The 24,773-nt window shown below is 47.9% G+C and overlaps 1 protein-coding gene across 3 annotated transcripts in view; it reads right to left on the bottom strand.

Moving 5' to 3' along the window:
• The window catches only part of WDHD1 (WD repeat and HMG-box DNA binding protein 1), an 80,183-nt gene that overhangs the window by 13,904 nt on the left and 41,506 nt on the right, over positions 1-24,773 (bottom strand). For all 3 annotated transcript variants that reach the window (XM_088444140.1, XM_088444142.1, XM_088444141.1), the window contains exons 11-19: positions 19,886-20,075; positions 19,281-19,456; positions 18,830-19,014; positions 17,887-18,128; positions 16,519-16,656; positions 14,641-14,797; positions 14,090-14,204; positions 7,260-7,391; positions 5,006-5,232 (exon numbers count right to left, since the gene is read on the bottom strand). In XM_088444140.1, coding sequence (XP_088300266.1) covers positions 5,006-5,232; positions 7,260-7,391; positions 14,090-14,204; positions 14,641-14,797; positions 16,519-16,656; positions 17,887-18,128; positions 18,830-19,014; positions 19,281-19,456; positions 19,886-20,075 — 1,562 coding nt within the window. The remainder of the gene's footprint in view (positions 1-5,005; positions 5,233-7,259; positions 7,392-14,089; positions 14,205-14,640; positions 14,798-16,518; positions 16,657-17,886; positions 18,129-18,829; positions 19,015-19,280; positions 19,457-19,885; positions 20,076-24,773) is intronic.

Here is a 24,773-nt window from a genome sequence, read left to right as displayed (position 1 = left end):
GACCCGTGGGTGCTGGTCCTCGTCGGTGGTGTGCTGGATGATCGATATCGACCATCCAGCACACCGGGAAGGTGCAGGGAGATCGTTCAGCGATATCGTTATCACTGACGATCGTACCGTGTGTACGCACCATAACAGTTCACCAGGAGCTGGATCCGTCTGCAGATACAATGTAGCTACATACTGTAAGGAGAGCATCTAGTCAACAAACCCTCTGCTAGTGACTGTACCTAACCAATGAAACAGGGATTTCTATTTGCAAAAATACTAACTTGGCGGGTGAGGTTGCAAAAATTAGGACCTTCACTTTACCCGCGCATTTAGAACAGCACTGTTCTCTCTCAGTATATATCTTATTTCTTACTTTGCAAACGCCCGGCTCAACCAGTCTGTACTAAACGTGTACCATAGGGCATTCATTCTTTGGGCATGGCGTCACAGGCAGACAAAAGGCACTACAGGGTGATTGTGTGACTAGGAAACAGAGATAGATCAGCAGTGTCATATTTTGGATCTCAGTGAAAAGAATACAAGCGTACCCCAAGTCTGTTACTGCCATGCCCCACCTGGCTCCCTCTTACCCTGGTCAGGTAGATGAAGCGGACACATCCGCGAAACGCGTCGCAGATGGACATTGTAATGGGGCTCATACATTAGCAACCAAATGTGGCAATTCTGCATTTTGCAGATGATTGTGTATAAAAAAAAAATAAAAAAAAATTGTCAATGTATTGGGTTCAGATTGCCGATTCTGACCAAAAAGTGATGGGAATCGGTGAACCAGGTTGTCCAACATGTTGGATTTCACCGACCAATTCCGGCTGTAGATTGCCAGCGTATGGTAACGATCAGCCGTTTTGCAGGCCGTTTCATGGATACAACAATTTGAGAAGATGGACACCATCATCATTTACAGGTCTGATCTTAGGATGAAAAAAGATCTGCAAATCACTGAAATATAAGGTACGGGCGAATATTGGTGGATAGGAGAAGCGTTCAATTTTATTTTATGCTTTATTTTTCACTGTTTTTTTCTTTTTATTCCGTTTTTGATGTTCTGACTTTAATCGCTGCCTATTTTTAAATATACAGGTACTGAAATTGTGAAGTGAATGACATTGTTTGGATTTTAAAAAAAGTTGTTCTTCAAGTCTGTAATAAGAGTAATAACTCCAGGAAACTGCATTTATATGTTTTGTGGAAAAAAAAAAAGAAATATATAGAACCACTACTATAACAATTGAATATATGACCAAATGGAGAATATCTTAAATTTCATATATTTCACCTTTGAGTAAGGAAGACTTACATCGGAGATTTGTGGTTTGATCATCTCCTGACTCTTCTCCTTGAGTAACCCCTACAGTGACCTACATGATATTCTAGCCCTTAGCGCCAGGGAAGTAAGTTGTTTTGACTGTTTGCGTTTGAGGGGTTGTTGGGAAGCCCCGGCCTTCCCCTAGGCTGCAGACCTAGGAGCTTACTCCCAATAGTCGCCAGTAAAAGGGTGATCTATATGTCTTGTTAAAATCACTCGGTTCAGGAAAACAAAAATCATTCAGAAGTTGCTCGCCGCATGCAGCCATATTTTCCTTTAACTAAGGACTATGCCATATGTCTCCTCACCAACATGGATCAGTATATAAACTACCCTCTTATTCATATGTATGCTGCAGCATGTATCACCGGAACATGTAAAACCATTCACTATTAATCTGTTCCATGTCCAAAAAAAACATTTATAATGGTAAATAAAATAAAAAATAAAGTGTTTAGTGCCTTAAAGGTTTTCAATTACAAGAAGACTCAACTGAATGAAATCAGGATATATGGTCAGGTAAATCCTCGATCCTGCACTGTAACACCGTTATGAAGACCAGATAGGGCACAAACACACATGGGAAGGTGAGGACAATCCTGATATGATGGAATGGTCGGTGGTTACACTGCAGTACAGATTATTGCTAATCCCCAATCTCCCAGAAGCAGAACCTCAGTCCCTGCACGTAATGTAAGTGGCTGCACCAATCCGTCTTGTTTGTGGCATTAAGTGTTCTTAGTAAGAGTTAAAACCAACACAGTGTAATCTTATCAAGCGTGCGCCTGCGAATTATACTGAGGATCACAGGAAAGACGGAGAATTACAGCAACAAGGAACCAGGTAGAGAAATTATAAACACCTACTTCATTATATAAAAAGGAAAGGCTGGATACATTTATTCTGTAACACCATCTACATAAATGGGTCTGTACTGTCCATTATGGACGCAGATAGGACCATCCCTAGCACATAATCCACGTCTGACACCACTGTGTAAGTCCCGGATGCCCAGAGGTGCTGAACAGTCCCCACTGTCCCACGTTATCTATGCCTCAGTTTAAAGCACAAACACATGGAAAAAAAAAAAAAGAGCAGCTGCAGGTTCTGGGGTGGGGTCACTTAAAGAGCCAGACGTCCCAAATTCCGGCAGCTCATTCAAGCAATGCGGCCCCTCCCTCAGTAGTGATCGTCTGGTGATCACGGGACAATTACTCTATTTTAAAGAAATCATTAAATGGTCCAGGGAAGGAGCTGGGTGCCCAGATCTCCTGCATCTTGCCTTCGATTACCACGCTGCTGCCTTCATTAGATGCGGGCAAGGTTGTCTACTTGGGTTGGGTATGGGAAGTCGGCGCTCAGGCTCCCTGCGGGCAGTATCCTGACACAGGGTTAGGATAACGACACCTGTCATTAAGTATCCTAACCTCACCCCTAACCCTCCACTCCCAGTGACTAGCCCTAACCCCCCCCCCCCCCCCAACCCCATTACTTACCAGGAGTCTGACTGGCGTCGAGATTCTGGCGCTGGCATTCTGAGCAGCCGGAATTTATACCTCAATCCATCTACTTTTCACAATGGTTTGACGTAACGTGCAGCGATGATGCCCCTGGTACTAGGTGTAACTGTCCACCATGGTGTATGGTGCCCAATCCTACTGCTCAGGCTGGTCGCGGGTGTGGCACGAGGACCTGTGGGTCCCCGCATACTCCGGTGTTTAACACAGGATGCGGTGTTATAGAGTGGGTGCCAGTGCGGTGTATGCACATGAACTGGTGGTGTTTCTTCTGGGGTACCCCTGAGGGTGGGGATCCCCCTACTGCTGGGCTATGGGTGCTGCTTGGGGTCTTGCAGGGTTTACAGCGGCAGCACTTTTCTAGTAGCCTGGGCAATTCTCACAGTGGCCACTAACTTCCAGGGGCTTCCTCACCTCTCATCATCAGGGGCAACTTACAAGGGGGCTTCCTCCTCTTTACCATCGTGAGGGTTCTTACGGGGTAGGGGGGGGGGGGAATTGTTATAACGGGACTTCCCTTACTGCCTTCCCCTTGTCCACCCAATAACTGACAGCAGACATCACCAGGAGGAGGGGGCTAAAGCCCAGGAGCATCGGGTGCTACACGACTAAATCACAGCTACACATTTAATGCGTTTCATTCAAACTTTAACAAAAACTAATAAGACGACATTGTTTACAAGCCCTGAGAGTGTCGCTGTCCTTTAAATCTTTCTTTCCATTAGTACTATTGGCACCTGGGCGATTTGTTTTACCTCCAGGAAGCGAGTGCTGGCCAGTTTACGTTCTAGGAATTTCAAGCAATATAATAAAAATTATGTTTCAGCGCTTGCCAAATAAAGGGTTAATACTGGCTGCACATCCGCGCAGAGCGTATAACGCTAAACAGCTGCAGCTGACCATTTCGGACATCGGCAGAAGTGGATCCTGCAGCACAAATGCAGAGAACACCAGGATTAGGTAACTCGGACGGCCTGCGCCTCCATCCTTTTCTCCACCTGCCGGTGATTTTGCTTTTCCTGTCCAGTGATTGGATTGGGCTGTGTTTAACCGGCATTAAGCATCAAACAAGGATACCCACTGCCCCATGTGTTGTAAAACAATGGCAGAGCAGCTTTCAGGCACAATCATCATCACACTATGTCGCACTTGAATATAAATATACGTAACCAGTTTCAATCACGACACGAGTGAATGGTATTACCAGTTCCTTTATAAAGACACCGACATATTCTGCACCTGTCACTCAATTGAATCATTAGGAGACAGGGAATAAAGGGCCTGATTCAGACCCACTCGCGAGCGGCTGTCCGCTCGCAAGTGGGTCGATGTCGTGCTCTGCGCATGCGCACGACGGCGGGAGCTCCGTCGTGCGCATGCGCCAGACGCGACGAGCGAAGGACTTTTCTTCGCTCGTTGTATCTGATCAAAGGGGGCGTGCCGTCGATGTTGATTGACAGCACGCCCCCTTTGGTGGGCGTGCCTCCCTGATGGGGGCGTTCCCACGGGAACGCCTCCCGTCAGAAGCCGGCCCACTGACATCACTAGTGATGTCAGTGGGAGTGATTTTGGCTCTGATAGAGCCAAAATCACTCCGGGGCCTGCGGTTGAAAACCTCAACCGCAGGCTCCGGCTCGCAGTTTCGATGGTCACGATGGTCAAGACCATCGCGGCCATCAAACTGCACGCTCGTATAGGCTGTGGGTGGTGACCCACAGCTATACGAGCGTCCAGGAGGACGCTCCATTTTTATGGAGGGCGGCCCTCATTCAGAGTGTGCGCTCTGCTCAGAGCGTACGGCTCTGAATTAGGGCCAAAGATCAACAAAAGGAGTTAACTAAATAGCAGTTTTCTAAACCAAGCGTTAGGCACCGTGCGACGCTCCAGCCGCTGAGGAACTACGCATCCCAGCAATGCCCGGCCACAGAGTTGTTGTTAGGACATCCTGGGATGTATAATGACACAGCAGCGGACATACGACACCTGTGCTAAATCATGCTGACAGCTGTTTTTTTAAAAGACATGACGTACTTCTAACCTTTACCGCTGACCACAGAACACCACATATCTCACTCCTAGATGCCACCTTAGAACAACTGAATGACACATACAGTACACTGGGGCAGCAATGAGAGCCATTGCTGGCACTGGGAGATGCTAGAACACTTACCCAGCATTCAGCCTGCTGCGGAAATCTTCTTCCTCCTCCTCCTCGTCACTCTGCGGCTGGGCAGGCGCCAACTCGGCCGCCTTCTGCAGAGCCAGCTCTCCCAGCCGCTGGGCCAGTATTAGTCTCTTAGAGCGCGAGGCGTACTTAATAGCCAGGTTCATCACGTTGTGAGTCATGAGCTCGGCCAGTTCCACGCAGCGGAATTCACGCTCCAGTTTGCAGGACAACTGCAGAGGGCGAGAGAGAGGATGATGAACCGTGTGCATGTGCTGACCCAAACCAGCCCCCATCCACGACCCTCTCATACAGCTAAATATAAAGCACAAGGTGCATCAAGTCAGAGCTAGAAATATCTTGAAAGCAATTATATGTCATGGCGAGAGCAGCTACGCACAGCTGGGTTCTCATATAAAGAGATCACTAGGGAGAATTACAGAACGTTGCGTGGAACGCCTTGCAGGTGATAGTGTAAACTCTACTGAAGTGGAGGAAAGTCAAAAAAGAAACCACTATACAATTTCCACCGTATTCTAATAAAGGGGTTTTACACTGTAAAACAACCCTGTAATTAAATTCCTACCCAATAATAGCGCAAAGCAGCCTTAGCGCTAACGTGTCAAATCGCCCCCGATACTGGGAGACGCAAGCAGCCCCAACAGGTCCCCGGTAACAGCGAGAGCAGGACCCTGCTAAACACAGTGATCCGTGAGAGGTGACCTCAGTGAGGGATCTCCAAAGAACCATTATTGGGAAGGGAGGGGGATTTAAAGTACAGTAGATATTCCAAGCGGAGGAAGTAAAAAAGACTAGTTACAGTTACAATGTATAAGATTGAGGAAGCTGAGGAGGAGCAATGTACCGTTGAGGGGTCATAGACCACTGAGCGTACAATCTGTACACTTTCTTTGACGCGTGTGCAAATGGGGCATTACAAAGTGTGGGTATACACAGATCCAGTCGTCAGTGCCGAGACACACTTAGACACATCACGGGGGGTTTTCACAGGGAGAGCTGGAGACTTTAATTCTTTATAGTTACCCAAAAATCAGACCTTATGCGAAAGGTTGCAAAAGGCGGAGTTAGTCCAACGTAGAGGGCAATGGGGGTTGGAGGGATGCTGGCAGAAGTCAGGAAGTAACTTTAAAGAGTTCAGTCATTTAAAAATCCAGTTCTCCCTTAAATTGCTATAGTCAGCTCCATTTTATCTATGGCGGCTGGATGGTCGTATCATAAGGGACACTGTGATTTAGGAGCAGAAAGAGGCTGATGCCACTTAGCAGCGAAAATCTTATATGCATCATTGAAAGACTGAATTGGGTTGGAATTTTGGCCCTTAAGCTGCATACACACTAGACAATGTGTGTATGCAGTGACGTCAGCCGCGGTGGGGTGCCCGGCATCAGCAGGTGTATACACACTTGCCGATGCCGACCAGCGGCGCACGATGGCGGGGGAGGCCCGGCCATGCTGCATCGCTCACGATATCTCCAGATTGGGCTACATGTACAGCCGACAGGGGAAATCGTTAACGGCCTGCGGGATAGCACATCGTTGGACTCTCGGACCATACACACTAGACGATATGAATGATACATCGTTGAACAACACAGTTATCGTTCAGTTTTATCGTCTAGTGTGTATGTCCCATTAAAGTCTCAGGAGAGCGCAAATAGCTAGCGATTCTAATCCTACGCCTAGCTAGAACTTCCTTGTCTGCCCAGAGATTGAACACTGAGATGTACTAAAGCTTGGGGAGAGAAAAAGTACCAGCCAATCAGCTTCTAAGTGTCATTTTTTTCAAACACAGTCTGTAAAGTGACAGGAACTGATTGGTTGGTATTTTCTCTCTTTCCACAGCTTAGTACATCTCTCCCCGAGTGAGAAAGAATAATGACCGGCATATTTTCGAGAGCAAAAACCGCACACATGCTCTTTGTAAAAGGGACGTCCTATTGTCTACAGTGCTCACATTTTATTTATCAACAGAAGTGACAACAAAAATGACAATATAAAATGGGCAATGGCAATGCTGAACAAGGTACGGTAAATTGTCTATTCCTCAGAATTTACAGTCTATCTCCCCAATATAATTCAACGCACTCGGCTAAGTAAATGCAAAAAAAAACAAAAAAAAAAACAACTTTCTGCCAATGTATGGAAACTTTATATGCAAACATCGGTGGACCCTGTCTATCTTCTCCTGTAATACTCATTTACCCTCTATATAGACTTCGCCCAAAGTAATTATACTGACCGCAAACATCTTCATCAGTAACTCTTGCTGTTCTTTTTGGGCCTCAGTCTTAACGCTTTCGTCACATTCGTACCCGTTCTTAGACAGATAGTCTGAGTGATTCGTGAAGATGTGAGACCTCCAGTATTGCTCCTGAGCGGGGAAGAGGAGACATGAGATAACAGACTGCAGCACAAAAGAACGCTCTCATTGTAGACGCGACTTCTAGTTATCTAAATGCACTTGGCATTGGGTCCATAACTCAATCTTCTATTCCGACGGAGAGGCCCTGCAAATACTGCTGGTCTGAGGACAGGTAATAAACTCATCAGTAGCTGAAGGAAAACCATGAATAAATGACACAAACCACACTGCTATAAGAACATGAAGCCGCGCACAATGGGGATCACAAGTATTCTTGCAGTCAGCGGATTGTTGCTGGTAGAAGCATAGGAAAACAAGAGATATGGTAAGAACTTACCTTTGTTATCTCTGTTTCTACGAAGTCCATAGGGTCCACAGGGTTGACCTTGGGGTATAGGTTGGGAACCAAATCCGGGCACCACGCAGTTAAAGCTTTTAGCTCCCAGGATGCACTTGGGTCCACTCTCCCTATAACCCCCCCAAGCCAGAGGTACCTTAGTTTGTAAGTAGCCAAAGGCCGGAGGAGGAGAGAAAAAGAGAGAGAAAACTGGAGCACTAAATAACCATACTCACAGAAATGGGAGACGGAAAACCGGTGACCAGCCACACAGCCCATTTGAAGCCAGGTGCGTCAGGGCGGGCGCCCTGTGGACCCTATGGACTTCGTAGAAACAGAGATAAAGGTAAGTTCTTACCATATCTCTTGTTTTCTACTTCAGGATCCATAGGGGGTCCACAGGGTTGACCTTGGGGATGTCCCAAAGCAGTTCAACCAAGGGTGGGGACGCTCCTGTGCTAAGAGGAGAATCCGTCGCCAAAAAGTAAGCATCCTGAAAGGCAAAGGAAACCAATGCCTAGAACCTTAAAAAGGTGTGGACAGAAGACCACGTGGTCACCTAGTAAGGCAAAACAGCCGAGGCGCCACAGCCAGCCACCCACGAGGGTTACAGGGTCCGAGAAAAAACAAGCCTCAACGACAGAAAGGCCTACCCATGGGTAGGCCCCTGAGGAAGACATACGAGGCCATCCAGCCGACATTTGATTATAGGCCGGCCATCCCTTCCTGTGAAAACCAGAAACCGCAGACCACCAATAAGGAGTCCGATTTCCGTAAGGAACTTGAACGGATCACATAAATCCAAAGAGGCCGGACCACAGTCAATGAGGCCACACCAACCGAGAGGGCTGGGGACTGAATGGCCGTACCATAAGTTCCAGAAGAATATGGAACCTAAAAACCACTTTAAGAAGAAACACAGGGCGAGAGCAACTGACACCCTGACATGATGCCCTCCAGAAGAGGGAGCCACATGAGAACGCTCCCAATTCAGACACACTCCTGGTTGATAGAACCACTCTGAAAGAATGAGAGCGCCTAAACAATAGACCATGTAATGGCTATCACAACCAGCGGTTCCATTGACTGTCCCCGGAGGGAACGAAGAACCACTACTATATCCCAAAGAGTCCCTAGGGAGGACAAATGGAGGCATAATCCAGAAAACACTCCAAAGGATGAACTGGATACCAGAGTGGAGCAATTCCATATCTTAACCATACTGACAGAGTAGAGATCCGCACTGTCAGGAAGGCCAGGCCGAGGGAGAAACCCAAGCCAGTCGGAAGGAATGCCAGAATATCTGGAGATCCTGGACACCGGAGGATCGTATCGACAGGTACAATACCATAAGAATTATGGCTGCCACAGTTTGTGGCAGGTCCCAGCAAAAGCTGATCTATATGCTCTAATCATTCCAACGATGACAAAGCCAGGGAAGCCGTAAGACCACTGTAGGGACGCAGTCAAAGACAAACGACCCAGGTCCAAGGCAAAACCAAGGACCCTGAAACAACAGGTCCGGGCAGTGAAGCATCAGGAATGGAGTGTCGTTGGAGAGACTCAGAAAATCCAAGTACCCCTGACATCTGGGGCAATCAGGAGCCATCAGCAGGAAAGCATCTCCGTCTCGATTGAAACACTTCCCCCGAGGAAGAAGGGAGACCGGAGAACACAGGTACGCAAAGTGGAAGGACCACTTCACCGACAAAGAGTCACTGAAAGTTGCTTCAGAATCCCGAGAGCTGGACTGTAACACCATAGTGTGATAAAGTCAGAAAACCATGAGGGTCATCTCAGGGGCCCCCCCTGCTCACCAGGAGATGAAACCTCTCTTGGGAAAGAGACTAGTCCCCGGGATGCACGTCGTGACGGCTGAGGACTCCCGCTTCCCAATGGAGAGCTCCCGAAATGAACGCTGCCGAGATGGTCGGGAGGAGACCCTCGGACTATGTCCGAATGTGTGACATACCTGTCATTGCCACCCAACGAACAGTGTTGCTAAAAAGGAAGCCACTGTCCTGACCCTGTCGGACTGAACCTTTTCAGGTTCCCCCAGGAAACAAGAGTTATGCCAGAGTGAAGGCCCAAGACATGCTAAAGTTCCAACAAATTAATTGACCGGGTGGAATCGACAGACGTCCAACTGCACTGAAATGGATGCGAACCAGACACTGTCCATAGCAAGGAATACCCTGGACGAGATGGCCATAGCCACCCGGAAAGGGACCGACTTGCCTCCGGAGAGAGCACATCGTTGGAACAGTGATCCGACAGAAAAAACTCGTTCCATCTGGAGATAAACCAATTATGGAAAGGCCTGGAATGGAACTGAGCCCATTCCACCCCCCCAAAGGCAGACACTGAATATTTGACCATGCATCCCAGAGTGTAAAGACATATGTCGACTGCGTAGACATCCATGTACTCCTAATGGAAGAGTGGAGACTCTGTCTTACGCCAGAAGAATTCTCAGATTCTGAGAATCCAGCAGGGCTCCTAGATGAAGAATACCCAGAGAGGGATGCAGGGATTACTTATTCCCCGTTGATTCAACGTCTGCACCCTGAAGAAGCCACGGTCATCCTGACCTGGCTGTAAAGTACTCCGGTGATCCTGTTAAGAGCAGGAGGCCATCCAGGTACAGGAGCATTGGGATATACTGAACAGGTCAACGGTCAGAAAATCCAAAACGCTGGTAAACCCCTGTGGGGCTGAGGACAGTCCCAACAGGCAGAGCCCGAAAAATTGTAAGTGCTGTGATACAGCAAACCTCAGTCCATGCTGAGGAAAGGTCTCTGTAAGTACCCGTAGGCACTCGTCCTGTATATCCAGTGATACCATAAAGTCCCCAGGTTCCAAACATAGTATGATGGAGCATAGGGATTGCCTCCTGAGCCCAGGTAGCTTTAGGAACTGGTTCAGGGAATTGAGACAGAGAATAGGCCAAAGAGGACCATTCAGCCACCGCACCAGAAAGAAAGCAGAACAACCAGTCCCTCGCTGAGAAAGTGGGGATGGCCTAATTAGCTCCTCTTACCGCAACAACTGTATAGCTTTCTGGATTTGTAAGGCCCTGTTCGGGTCTGAATAAGGGCCCGTGTACCATCACATGTAAAGAGGCCGTCTGAGCAAAGAGAGGGCGTACCCTCCTACCCACGTAGCCGCGGCAACTTGACACTAGTACCGGGCTAACTGAGAAAATCGCCATCTCCCAGTGGTAGGCCTGTCTAGTCAGGCTGAAGATATATCCGTAGGTTCAGAAGCAGGATCGGCTGGCAGTCCAGGCCTGCTCGGTACTGGATATGTCGGCCCTTGTAGAGGCCGACAGTCTATGAAGAAACAGACCTTTAGGCTGACCCAGAGGACAAAAAGACTTAACAGACTTAGTCTGAGGCCTTGTAGTGGGCATAGCTGAAGGCGGTAAACTTGTCGTTAGTAATTCTGCCAATGTAACTACAATCTTGTCAAGGTCAGGACCAAACAAGATCTACCCTATAGATGGTATCTGCACCTCTGCATTCCCAGAGCGCAGCCATAGGGTATTACGGAGGATACAGTCGCAGCCGGAACTCTGAAAGTTAGGAGACTGGTATCCAATATAGGCATTTCCACCTATGACAACTGCATATATTACGTGAGCGACCAAATACATTTGAACCCCAGACGTGTTGGAGAGGAAAAAACATTACAAATGCATCAGCTCAGTATGCAATAGTATTAACCAACCATGCTATAGCCATGGTAGGATGGGTAACAACCCCTGAAAGCGAGTATACTGATTTCAGGCAGAGTTACCACCTACGGATCCGAAGAATCCGACCACGCAGGAATGGGAGGCGTAGTAACGTCTGTAACACGCCCATCCACCCCAGGAGGGGCTCGTGATGACCATCAGGGAATTTGGGACAGGAGGCCAAACACTGTTGTAATACCTCGTATCTGGCAACAGCCAGAGTCCCGCCATGCGATCCACCCGCTAGTCAGCAACAGGGAACCCGAAGGCATGTAAGACAGAGGGTGTATGATACAGGTGCAGGTCCATTCACTCTAACCAGAATGGACCTGCTACCAGCCCTAAAGCAGGGATAATAAAACCTGAAATAGGCTTCCCCCCGTGTAAGAGGGAAAGAGCCCAAAACAGTATCCAGTACACGGCAGAGCCAACTGGGAAGTAACCACAGGGCGTCAACCACGCCAATTTACGTTTTGTAGAAAAACGACATCCACCCAGGGTGGCTGTGGCAATCCCTGCAAGGGGAATGACATACTATTTTGGCACCAGAGGGAATTCCTATACTGCGAAAAAACCCTGCAGGGAGCGGTAGTCTGTGTCACAGGGGAAGAGTGCAAGAAACTGCGAGATACCCTGAGATGAAAAGGGCAGTATGGTGAAGTAACCCCAAGTGAGGTACAACAACGGGGCCCGCCCGGCGATCCACAATTGAGAGGATCCCGAGAAAACAAACCGCCCAAGGGGGTAAGAAAGAGGCCGGCACCAGATGATGCCACATACAGAACCCTTTATGAGTTAAATCCTCCGCACTAACACCTGCAGCACATGGCTTGCAGGATAGTAAAAATGGGTGCAGTATAACGCTCTATCTCCTGGTCAGACATATCTGACCAAGCTTGGCGGAAATATCAAGCAGCGCTATACTGGTCCTGACTGATGCCAAAATTAGCTGCAGGGACCCATTTTCTGCGTACGCAACACACAGTTCCACCCAAAATATGGCAACATGCAGCATGCAACAGTATGTGACAAACCTCACAAATATTAACAAGTATATAAATGTGAGGTCTCAGAACCACCCTAAGTACAGCTGTATTAGGGCAGATAAGGAAAAGGGATAGATATACACTGACAGGTGAGAGAATAAAGTACAGTCAGCACTAGCATAAGTCACATACCATGCAGAAATATATATATACACACACATAAACATGTCATACAATATACTGCACTATGTCACTGCATTCAACTGCCCAGATTCAGTGTCTGGGATGGCTACAGCGCTGTGTACACTGACCTGATGGTGAGGTACGCAGGTGGACCGGACCAACTGCCATCTCCGGAGATTTCTGCTGCCCCACAGAGAAATGGCCGCTGGAGACATCAGAAGAAGCGTGGCCCGCGGAGGAAGCAGCTGAGCGACGCCAGAATATGGATACTGAAAGGTGCGCTGAGCTGAGGGGAGGAGCCGCTATAACAGGGAAGGCTGCCTCCCCTGGCCGGCTATTAATCCCTGGGACGCCGGCTCCCTGCGCCGATCGCTAAGTCCCTGGTGGTCTAGTGGACACACGGGGAATGGGGGGCCCGCCGCCACTGCCGGCGCCTCCGGTCTGTCCCCAGAGACCGGAGGCACAGGACTGCCTTTCAAAAGCGTGGATCACCGCAAGCGGTGACCCGCGACCTTACCTGCTCCCCGTGGATCCGGCAGCAGTCCTGGGCGCCCACAGAGTCCGGCTAGTACAGACTCTGGGGTCCCGCTGAGATCCCCAGATCTGTACTGGCGTCTCAGTGCCGGCGGGGTGACAGAGCGGCAGCTTAGACGTCCTATGGACAGTCTGACGCTGCCGCTCTGAAGAGTCCAAAGTAAAAATAAAAACTTTGTCCTTCGAAAAAAATAAAGCTTAGGGGCTGCTAATCAGCTCCCCACTGCACTAAACGGTGACCCGACTCCGGCCGGGCACCAACTTAAACTGAGGTGCCTCTGGCTTGGGGGGGTTATAGGGAGAGTGGACCCAAGTGCATCCTGGGAGCTAAAAGCTTTAACTGCGTGGTGCACGGATTTGGTTCCCAACCTATACCCCAAGGTCAACCCTGTGGACCCCCTATGGACCCTGAAGTAGAAAGTTATTCCAATGCACACTCATATTACATTATTTGTCTGCAGAACTAGCCATCGCTTCTGGTACCATTAGACCACAGGTTCTCAAACTCGGTCCTCAGGACCCCAAACAGCGCATGTTTTCCAGGTCTCTTCCCAGAATGACAAGTGAGATATTATCCCCACCTGTGGATCTTTTAAAATGTGTCAGTCAGTAATGCCTACACCTGTGCACCAGCTTGGTGACCTGCACAACATGCACTGTGTGGGGCCCTGAGGACTGAGTTTAAGAACCACCAGTATACAGAGACGTTAGCGCCTACTCCGGTTACTTATCTGGGCCAATGCCAAATAAGGAATAGTGCTTTTTATTTGGATATACGGATAAACCCTGATGCTATACTGCTCCTTCTCGTGCTTTGCAGCCTGGTTAGCCGGGATAAAGCAGTCACTAAATCAGGCTGGGATCCCATAGACCTGTGCGCGCCCCATTGCTCAGAACCCAGCCTGGTCATTTTACTCCTCTCATTCCATACCTCCATCTGACCCTTCTCTGTTGTGATTTGACAGTACGGAAGCTTGAAAGGCAGAATGGCCATAGCTGGACGGGGAAGCGTTGGGGGGAACCTCGATCCTTTGCAAGGAATGCACCTTCAATTGCAAAACAAAAGAAAACATATTAAGCAGCAATCTTATTACATTTGTCAATTTCCCATAGTCTGGGTGGTCTAAGCCATTACATTTGTGTGCCAGAACACTTCAACAATTCGATTTTTTTGTGTTTTTGTTTTAATTAAACACCATTAGAAAAGACAAGGAATAAAGGGGCACTTGAGACATTTTATTATATAAATAATACAAATATACACTATATAATGGCCATGTTGTCAGTGTATATACTATTCACTAATTATCGTTACATACCATACATTTCATCTATTTTGGTCATTGCACATTACCCAACTGTAATGTAATAGCTTATACCAGTGAAAAGGGAGATGTAGCCGTGAGTCTCGCTAACTCAGCAGCAAGTGCAGTGCTACATCATCCCACTCACACAGAGAAAATAATCCCCCACATCACTAACCTCAGCTGCTGCGGGTTCTCGTGGAACCCTACCACCCAGTAGTGATCAGACTTCCCCTTGCAGTGTTCCCGGGTGTTACATACAGGTGTCCAGGTATCTCCCAGGGATCTGTTCAGCAGCCGAATCACACCTTCAGAATCTACGTAACACGGGCTACCTGACCAGAGAGAGCCGCACATTACACTCATTACCACAGTCACCGGCATGTACTACCTGACCAGAGAGAGCCGCATATTACATTCATTACCAGAGTCACCGGCATGTACTACCTGACCAGAGAGAGCCACACATTACACTCATTACCACAGTCACCGGCATGTACTACCTGACCAGAGAGAGCCGCACATTACACTCATTACCACAGTCACCGATATGTACTACCTGACCAGAGAGTGCCACACATTACACTCATTACCACAGTCACCGGCATGTATTACCTGACCAGAGAGTGCCACACATTACACGTCACCGACATGTACTACCTGACCAAAGTGCCACACATTACACTCATTACCACAGTCACCGGCATGTACTACCCGACCAGAGAGTGCCATATATTACACTCATTATCACAGTCACCGACATGTATTACCTGACCAGAGAGAGCCGCATATTACACGTCACCGACATGTACTACCTGACCAAAGTGCCACACATTACACTCATTACCACAGTCACCGACATGTACTACCTGACCAGAGAGAGCCGCATATTACACTCATTACCACAGTCACCGGCATGTACTACCCGACCAGAGAGTGCCATATATTACACTCATTATCACAGTCACCGACATGTATTACCTGACCAGAGAGAGCCGCATATTACACGTCACCGACATGTACTACCTGACCAAAGTGCCACACATTACACTCATTACCACAGTCACTGGCATGTACTACCTGACCAAAGTGCCACACATTACACTCATTACCACAGTCACCGGCATGTACTACCTGAGAGCAAGACGGACAGGCAGACAGAGAGGGGCAGAGTGAGACAGACAGAATTAAACTTTGAGCAGCTTGGTAAATGGGGCATTCTCACAGACAGCTAAGGGGGCTGCTTTTGGTTTTGCAAAGAGAGGGACACAGATCTCTCAGACTTGTAGCGATACCTCCCCATTGGTCACGATATTTAAAAAATTTGAAAATCCTCCAAAAACAGATGGTTTGAGAGGATTTGCTGCATTTTTTTATTTTAATAAATAAGCCCCTTAGTGTCTGTACCTACCCCAAACGCTTATAGATAATCTAGACGATTGCAGACACTTTCAATTCTCTCTTACATGGTCAAAAGATCTTACACTGATCCAATGCTAAAATTCCAGGACACAAGCACCAAAACGAAGAGAGGGCTCATTGATACTAAGACCCCATCTCTAGACACTAACTTTTCCCCTAGCTGTTGTTAATTGCCAATACTGAAGAATTGCGGTTAATGTTTTCATGAAAGACGGCCACTTGCAAATTTATTGCAAGCTGTTATTTAATTACATACAGTAATTATTATTCCAAACACAACTGTAAGCCAAGAGACGAAGGAACCCGCGCCATGTGGACTCATCTGCCATCTTGTGGTCAAGAGCAGAACTACTCAATTGCCTTGAACATCCGTGTAGATATCATTTAAACGGGTATTGGATAGATATCCTGACGGCACTGTGAAGGGCTACCAGTCCCTAACTCACGGCCCAGATGGTTAGTGAGCAAGCTACCATGTGTGAACCACTAACCAGGGTCTGGTCTTGGCAATACTGAAGCACTTCTTAGCAGCGAATCCACATATGCGCCACGGGACAGGCAGCTTTCCCACCTCCCTAAAGAATTTTTATTTTATTTAATTTTTTTTTCTTGAGAGAAACAGATCTGATCTTACCTTCAGCACTGAAGCCCAGCCAGGAGAGGTAACTCTTCTTAGACAGAGGAAGGGGGTCCCCTCGCAAGATCTGCTTCTTTCGTTTACCAAGCTCAAAAAGTTGTACCCCAAGGCACTGGTCACCATCAAAGCCGGTACCTGCAGACCGTCGAGGTGGTCAATTAAATGAGAGACATAACTGAACGGTGTTGCCCTTAGCAATCTCGCATTTTGTCATTTTTTTTTTTTCTAATGCAGATTGATAAATTGAAAGCGGAAATCTGTACATATAATTAGCAGGGCCCAACAACAAACTACGTACGTACATATATACATGCATACATACATAAAGAGCACTTCTTATTCTATCCTGTCTCTCGATGACAGAGTTGCCGGTTTAAAACAGACGAGCAGTAATTGAAACCAGCCGCTCGCACCATTGAAATCCCAGCGTTTTATAGTAAAGTAGTTATTTAATTATGGCTGCTTCTTTTTATGCGTCTCAAGTAAATGGAATCTGGTCCCTGCAACATTCTTCAATGGGTGTAAAGACATTAAATCAGGTACACAGGACACAGCCCCTTCCCCACAATTATATCAAATCCCGACGACGGAAGACCGGCACCAGTGAAGATCCCGATGGGTAAGTAAACTAACTATACCTAACCCTCTCCCCCGCCTAACCCTCCCTTTGGGGTGCCTAACCCCCCCCATCCCCGCAGTCTACACCTAGCCCTCCCGGGAGGGGGTGCCTAACCCTAAGCCCCCTTCCCCTAGACTAACCCTTCCCTGGGGTGTGCCTAACCCTAAGTCCCCCCCAGGAGCCCATCGTCTAACCCAGCCGCCCTACTCAGGCGGCTGTCCGCGGCCGCCGCCCTGCTTACCTTCGTTCGGTATGCCGGGCTACCGGCGCAGGGATAATGATGGGCGTTGGGAATGTCGACAACTATCTTTAGTCCCGTCGGGATTGCTCAGTCGGGAAGCCGGCGGTCTGCATTTCGACAGTCGGCTTCCTCACTGCATACCGATATAAGATGGTCTCTTTCTGCAGCAGGGTGGGGGGAATCAGAAAGTATTTTCCCTCCCTGGACATACAGGTTGCTAAAGCTGGCCTTAGTAAGTAAATAAGAGGTTTTAGAAGATCCTGCAAAACTCCAGGTGAGTGATACCAATCTGACTTCAAGACTTCTTGGGCAAAGGCATAGGGTACTCAGGTTAGCTCTGACCCTCCAAAACCAGATCATTAAAGGAAGATGGCAGCTACCAGGAAAATGAGAAGACAGAATACTATCAACGTGCATCTGAAGGCTATTTTACTATACTACCGAACACGGTCAAACTGCTTTGTCTCTTTAAGACCTAAGGATCAGAAACAGACGATGGTCCCACCTCGATGATAGATGATGAGAAGCTGTTCTCCATGGGCCGCCATGCAAACAACCGGACCGAGAAGACTGAAGATCTCCTTCTGGATTCCACCCACAGAGAAGAGGCGAAGCGACAAGGCAGAAGTAGCGCAGGCCGCCCAGCCCTGGCCCAGGCACACAGCCTGGACGTCCTCTCCCCGGGGCATGTCCACAATCCAATCCTTACTGGTGTCCCAGGAGCTGAAGTGCAGGCACTGGAGTTTGCTGTACAAAGGAAGAAACTAGCTGAGTGTAAAAACATAGATTATGCCAAATGCAAAATATAAGTTACAATGTATCGGAGTATTAGCCAATCAAGGCTCAAAGATGATACCTTATTGGAAATGGTTCCTCCTTCTGACCGCAAGCACTTGTTACTACCGCACACCAATGATTGCCATGCAGGGTCACTAGCAATTTCCTACAGTCGGCAGGTAACCAGCCCAATAGAGGCTTGTTGTCCCCTATTGGTGTCTTACCGTTGACCCTGCCTCACCCCTACAACCACATAGTCACCGTTACTGCCACTTCACCCCCCCCCCCCCCCCCCCCCGAGTATAAAGGGATGGGAACCGAATAGCATAAGCAGAAACCATCCATACATGTGAGGCAATGCTTAAACATTCAAGGGGAGATACCAAGCCTTGTAGTTGCCTGAAGCAACAAATCAGCATCTAACTTTCATTTCATTTAAATTAATATAATTTTTTTTTTTCTTAAAGGAAATACAGAGATAATAGGGGGTGATAAAAAAAAAAACCCTCAAAGTTGGACCCAGCGTACAGACAGCAGGCTGATTCGCCTCGGGGAAGCCATCATTAGTCCATCAGCAATGACATCACAACCCCTACTCTGATAGGCTGGAGCGGCTGGGGGGAGCGCAGCCCAAGGTTCCCGGCAGGCCAATCAGCACAGGAAGCACTCACCTAGCCAGCTCATCGGTGCCCTCGCAGGCCAGCAGCACAGCTTCCTGGGAGAGATCCGCTACAGTGTGGTTCAGTGTGTTGGACAGGTGGATGGCATGGTGCACGGAGGTGTCATGGAACTCCACGTCTATGGCATTGTCCTGCTCGTCCGTGTAACAGCGGATAACGCCGATGGAATTCCACATCTAGGGAGTAAACAAGATGGGGTTTGGCAGTGTCACCACATAGCTGCGTATACCAGTGCCCTGGTGTATAGAAATTACCGTCACGGCAATGGTCACACAGTATTTTGGGCAGAAATAAAATGTAGAATAAGGGATACATAGGCACTGAAAATCATGCATATATAGCATTCTACCATTTATTGGTTACAGTAAACAGCAGAATTAGACTTCTCATGCTGTGCTGTAGTGTTACGATAATTCGGCTCCTGACCTCCTGCGCTGCTCACCATGAAGCGATGTGTAAGATGTGCCGGGGTAGAGCCAGGCTGGAAAGGCCTTTGGGGCGGGGTTGGCATGGGGCCACAGTAAGGAGGCCTGGTAGGAACAGCTTGGGCAGTGACGGAAAGCGCGTCCTCATCCCCTTCTGGCTTCGCGGCATCGGTGGCTTTCAAGGACGGAACATCTTAAACAAGAAGGATCACAAGTCACAACATAGAAGTGACAGCTGTAACAATGGCTGCTTACTCCAGAGAACAGTTATACATAAAACCAAAACAACCCCCTCCCCCTTCCCTTGTGTCAGGAATAAGACCAAGATATAAAGCTTAATCTATACACCGTATGTTTCCAAATTCAGTCTGCAGTGGACATAGTGAGTACAATAAACCTCCTGAAAATGTCAGCGCCTGATCCCCCCTAGAGCAGTGGTTCTCAAACTCGGTCCTCAGGACCCCAAATAGGTCACGTTTTCTAGGTCACCCAGCAGGTGCACAGGTGTATCCATTGCTCATTGACACATTTTAAAATCAGGCCCAACGTCCTTTTCCATGAAGCTAATCTGTAAGTATAGCTTTATAAGGAAAACCTAGAACATGCAATCTTACTGTGATACCTAGAGAGTTGTCATCGTCATCCAAGATCCCCCTGCTTCTCACACGGCTAGAAGTGGGCGTTAAATGGTCGTCATCGTCTTCATTACCGACAGACGCCTGATGGTCAATCATATCCCCGTTCAAGAAGTCTTCATCATCATCGTCACCATCAAAGAGCTCATCGTAATCCTTGGTCGCAGAACTTGTCGCCTATCAGGAAAATTAAAAGAAAAAAAAATTATATATACATATATACAGTCAGGTGCATAAATATTGGGACATTGACAGAATTTTCATATTTTGGCCTCTATTCACCACCACAATGGCTCTGAAATGAAACAAACAAGATGTGCTTTAACTGCAGACTTTCAGACTTAATTTGAGGGTAATTACATCCAAATCAGGTGAACGGTGTAGGAATTACAACGGTTTCTATATGTGCCTCCCACTTTTTAAGGGGCCAAAAGTAATGGGACAAACTAAACAATCCTAAATCTAACTTTCACTTTTTAATACTTTGTTGCAAATCCTTTGCAGGCAATTACAGCCTGAAGTCTGGAACGCATAGACATCACCAGACGCTGGGTTTCATCCCTGGTGATGCTCTGCCAGGCCTCTACTGCAAATGTCTTCAGTTCCTGCTTGTTCTTGGGGCATTTTCCCTTCAGTTTTGTCTTCTTCAAGTGAAATGCATGCTCAATCGGATTCAGGTCAGGTGATTGACTTGGCCATTGCATAACATTCCACTTTTTAGCCTTAAAAAACTCTTTGGTTGCTTTTGCAGTCCAGCAGTGGAATATGGGTGATAGGTAACACCTATCACCCATATTCCACTGCTGGACTTTTCAATGTTATAGAGGAGACGTAGTTTGTTTATTGGACACTACGGATAGAGACACCCTAAAGGAGTCTCTAATTTTCCCATATAACCATTCATATTCAGAACTTTTACAGCTACTATAGATATTGTAGCATTGTGTCTCCCAGAATAAAAACACGATATTTCTTTTTATATATCCAATTTCATTTGATTTTTTATAGAGTAATACCACAACACTGTTATATCTTATCTTCTATAGATAGGTGAGCGCATCATACAATACTTTTCTTCTATGTACTTTGTAAGGCGCTGCGGAACACTTGTGGCACCATATAAATAAATGATTATAATAATAACTCTGTTGCTTCTATCAGAGCATTGTAGATTGCTCTGAGTTCCAATACATTTATGGGCCACTTCTGATCCAGAGGGGACCATCGACCCTGAAAGTGAAAATCGAGGACTACTGCTCCCCATCCTCGAAGGCTGGCATGCGTTGTTACGATGATCCAGACCCACACCGAATTTTCAGCCCGCTAAAAGACTGTTGGATTGTGTCCACCAGAGGAGGGCCACTCTGGTAACCTGGCTCAGACGGATTTGTCGCTGTAGAAGCAGATGAGACCCTGATCCTTGTGACAGCAGGTCCATCTGAAACACTCTGGAGTGGACAACGTCCGCACTGTAGTGCCTCGAAGGCAGCTACCATCTTCCCTAAGAGACGCAGACAAAGAATTAGGGACACCTTCTTGTACTGCTCGCTTCTTGAAGTTGATTATCCAACCGTGTTTTATTAGAGTGTGATATGTCAGTAAGGCATGGTTTCTTAGAAGGGATACCGATGGAGCCTTGAGGAACAAGTCGTTCAAATAAGGGATTATGGCCCTCATTCAGAGCCTCTCGCTAGCGGCAGTACGCTCGTTCCGAGCGATGTTCGCACATCTGCGCATGCGTACGGATCGTTATACACATGCGCGAACCAGTCAGTGTGGCCGAAATTCATGTGCTCGCAATATAGCGAATGCCTGCTATTTTGAGTGACAGAATGAGGCGTATGTGGGTGGTAACAGGGGAAGGTGCTTGAAAACTGGGAGTGGAAATCCGAACGCAGGCGTGCTTAAAGGTCAAAACGGGCGTTTTATGGGTGTGCATAATTAATACAGCAGCGTCATTGACCACGTCACTGGGTTATTTTATAGCCAGAACTGCTCGCAAGATTGTGGTAGCAAAAACCAACCACAAGAATAGCGAGCAGTTCATACGCTGGTCGATGTACTCGATTAATCTAATAAATAGCGGACATGACGTATGGTGCGAGCGGCCAGGGGGCGTTTTTAACAAATAAACGAGCGTATGTTTTGCTCGCTCGTTCAGACTTAGAGGTGTGAACAGACTGCAATTTGCGAACGGATCATTTGAATAGCCACCCCTTGTTTTTGAACGAACGACCGCAAATAGCGAACGGCTCTGAATCAGGCCCTATGTTCACTCCCGATCACCGAAGGAGAGCAATCATGACTGACATGAGATTGGTGAAAATGCGGGGATCCGAGGATAACGCGAACGGCAATGCCCGAAACTGGTAGTGATCCTGCAATAAGGCAAAACTTGGGAAGGCTTGATGTGGTTCCCAAAAGGGAACATGGAGATAGTCCTTGATATCCAGGGATAATAGAAACTCCCCTGGTTTCAACCACACAATGACGGACTGCAGGGACACCAAGTTGGAATGCTACATCTTCAGAAACAGGTTTTAAGGACTTGAGGTTAAAGATGGGCCTAACTGATCCATCTGGATTTGGTATTACAAACAGGTTTGAATAAAACCCCATACCTCGTTGATGTTCTGGAACCGGAACTAGCACCGAGGATCCAAGTAGAGACTGGATAGCCTCCCGTAGAACCCTGGCCCTGTCTGCAGGTATTGGCAGACGTGTAGTGAAGAACCGGGATGGAGGGGGGACTTCAAAGTCTATTCGTTACCTTAGGGAAATCAGTCTGTGAATCAACTGATCTGAAAAGGTCTAGTTGCAAACTTGTTGAAATTTCTCCAAAATGGGCTCCCACCACAGGAGATCCCAGGTGGGGCGGAAGACCATCATGCCACCTGTTTTTCACCTGGTTTAGGCTCCTGTCGACCTGCAACAGTGTGTGGACGACCTCTACCTCTGTCGCCTCTTGGTTGCGTGGGAGCACCTCTGGCTCTACCACGAAAGGAATGTGGCAGACGAAAGGAAAGAAACGAAGGTCCCGTGTAAGATCCTCTGGGATCCGGAGCAGTCGAAGGGAGGAAGGAAGACTTACCCCCCCATGTGGCCTGGGATATCCATCTGCCCAATTCCGGGCCAAAAAGCATGTCACCAGTGAATGATAAACCCTTCACTGCACGCTTAGATTCTGCATCCGGTTACCAAGCGCGCAACCAGAGGGCTCAGCGGTTCGAAATGGCAGAAGCAGATATGCAAGCTCATTAGAAACTTCTCCCAGATAAACTGCAGACTCACAAATGTGTTCTGCCAGAAGACGTAACTGTGCCCTGGAAGTACCTGAGCCCAACCCCGCAATCAACTGGTCAGCCCAGCAAACCATAGCCTTGTTAACCCAGGCGGTAACTAGCGTAGGTCTAAGTTAAACTCCCGCTGCAGTATAAATAGACCACAGTGTTGACTCCAACTTGCAATCAGAAGCCTCCTTCAACAATGAGGCACCCGGTACTAGGAGTGCAGTTTTCTTAAGGAGACAGTGAGCAGACGCGTCAACAGGGGGAGATGTTTCCTACTCTCCCATCATGGATGACAGAAATGGGAAAAGACGAGGAATTTGGAACCTCTTCTATGGTTGATTCCAGACTATTTGAGCGTACAGCACCTGGTATTCCCAGGCAGTATCCCATCCAAGTATTAACCAGGCCTGACCCTCCGAGATTAAACGTGTTCAGGGTGGAGTGGCCCTAGGGTCGCGAAATGGAAAAACAGACGACCTTTTTGTTGGTCACCGAGAAGATAGTTAGCGTCCAATTACATTGTAATTGTTCCAGGCTAACTGTGTTCTGTATACAGAAACAGGTTACTGCCGTTCTGGCCCTGACACAGGGAGTAACATACTCAAATAGTACGCACTCCTAGGATGCAGGAACTATATCCACAGGTAGATTAAGTACCTGCCTGACCGCCAGAATTAAGGATTCCAGGCCGGTAGAGGCAGACTCTAAATCTTGAGGAGTACCGTCATTATACAAAACTTCCTCCATTCCCTTCCTTAGTATCCTCTGGTGTGAGGATTTCCTTGTCAGACCCTCTCTGACTGGAGAACAGTCGTTAGGGGACGCTTTTGGTAGGAAGTGGAGGGAGTAGAAACAGCGGTACCTATAACCTGTACCAGGGTGTCTAGAGACTTGGTTAACCCTGACACCCTGGGAGGTGCGAGCCTCAGCCAACTGTGACGTTAAGTCAGCCATCACTCCTACCATGTCAGCGGCCCATGGAGGAGCGGGAGATGCAGTAATAGCCATAGGTGGATAGATTACTAAACATGCGTCATATCTCGTGGTTGTACAGTTTGAACAAACATCTTTTGGAAACTGTTTGGCATTTAACAGTCACCCACACAGAGGGACAGAAAACAGGCGGCTAGTTTGGGAAACAGAGGAGGAGATCACACAACTCCCTTCCCACAGAATTGATTCCCTGCTGTACGCTCCCCTGTGCTCCCAGCCTCCCAGGGATGCAATCAGGAGAACCAGCCCTTCTGTAGTAGTGCTGCTACACCCTTCCTAAATTGGAGAGATGCAGGCAGATACATGTGAAACGGCAGCCACACTGTTCTAACAGCCGCTGCCGCTCTGAATGGCGACAGAGAGCCTGCGCTGTTAGGCTCCGCCCCCCTTCATGCCCTAAGGGTTCTGAAAATAGCAGTCGCGCTGGAGCTTTCACCTCCCCCTGTGAAGCCCCGCTGAGTAGGAGCGCTACGCCGCGGTTATCAGCGGGGAGGATACTCTTAGTGGAGTATGTAATGTGGAGCAGTGCTGTAGCGCTATGCTCTGAAGCCAGCGTCGGCAGCGGGGACAGGAGCCGGGGGATGCGCAGCTG

Source organism: Taudactylus pleione, unplaced genomic scaffold, assembly GCF_031769625.1.
Source record: "Taudactylus pleione unplaced genomic scaffold, aTauple2 ptg000350l, whole genome shotgun sequence".
In the NCBI taxonomy this organism is placed as follows: Eukaryota; Metazoa; Chordata; class Amphibia; order Anura; family Myobatrachidae; genus Taudactylus; species Taudactylus pleione.
The sequence above is the reverse complement of the archived record's forward strand: the minus strand, read 5'-3'. Positions and strand labels throughout refer to the sequence as shown.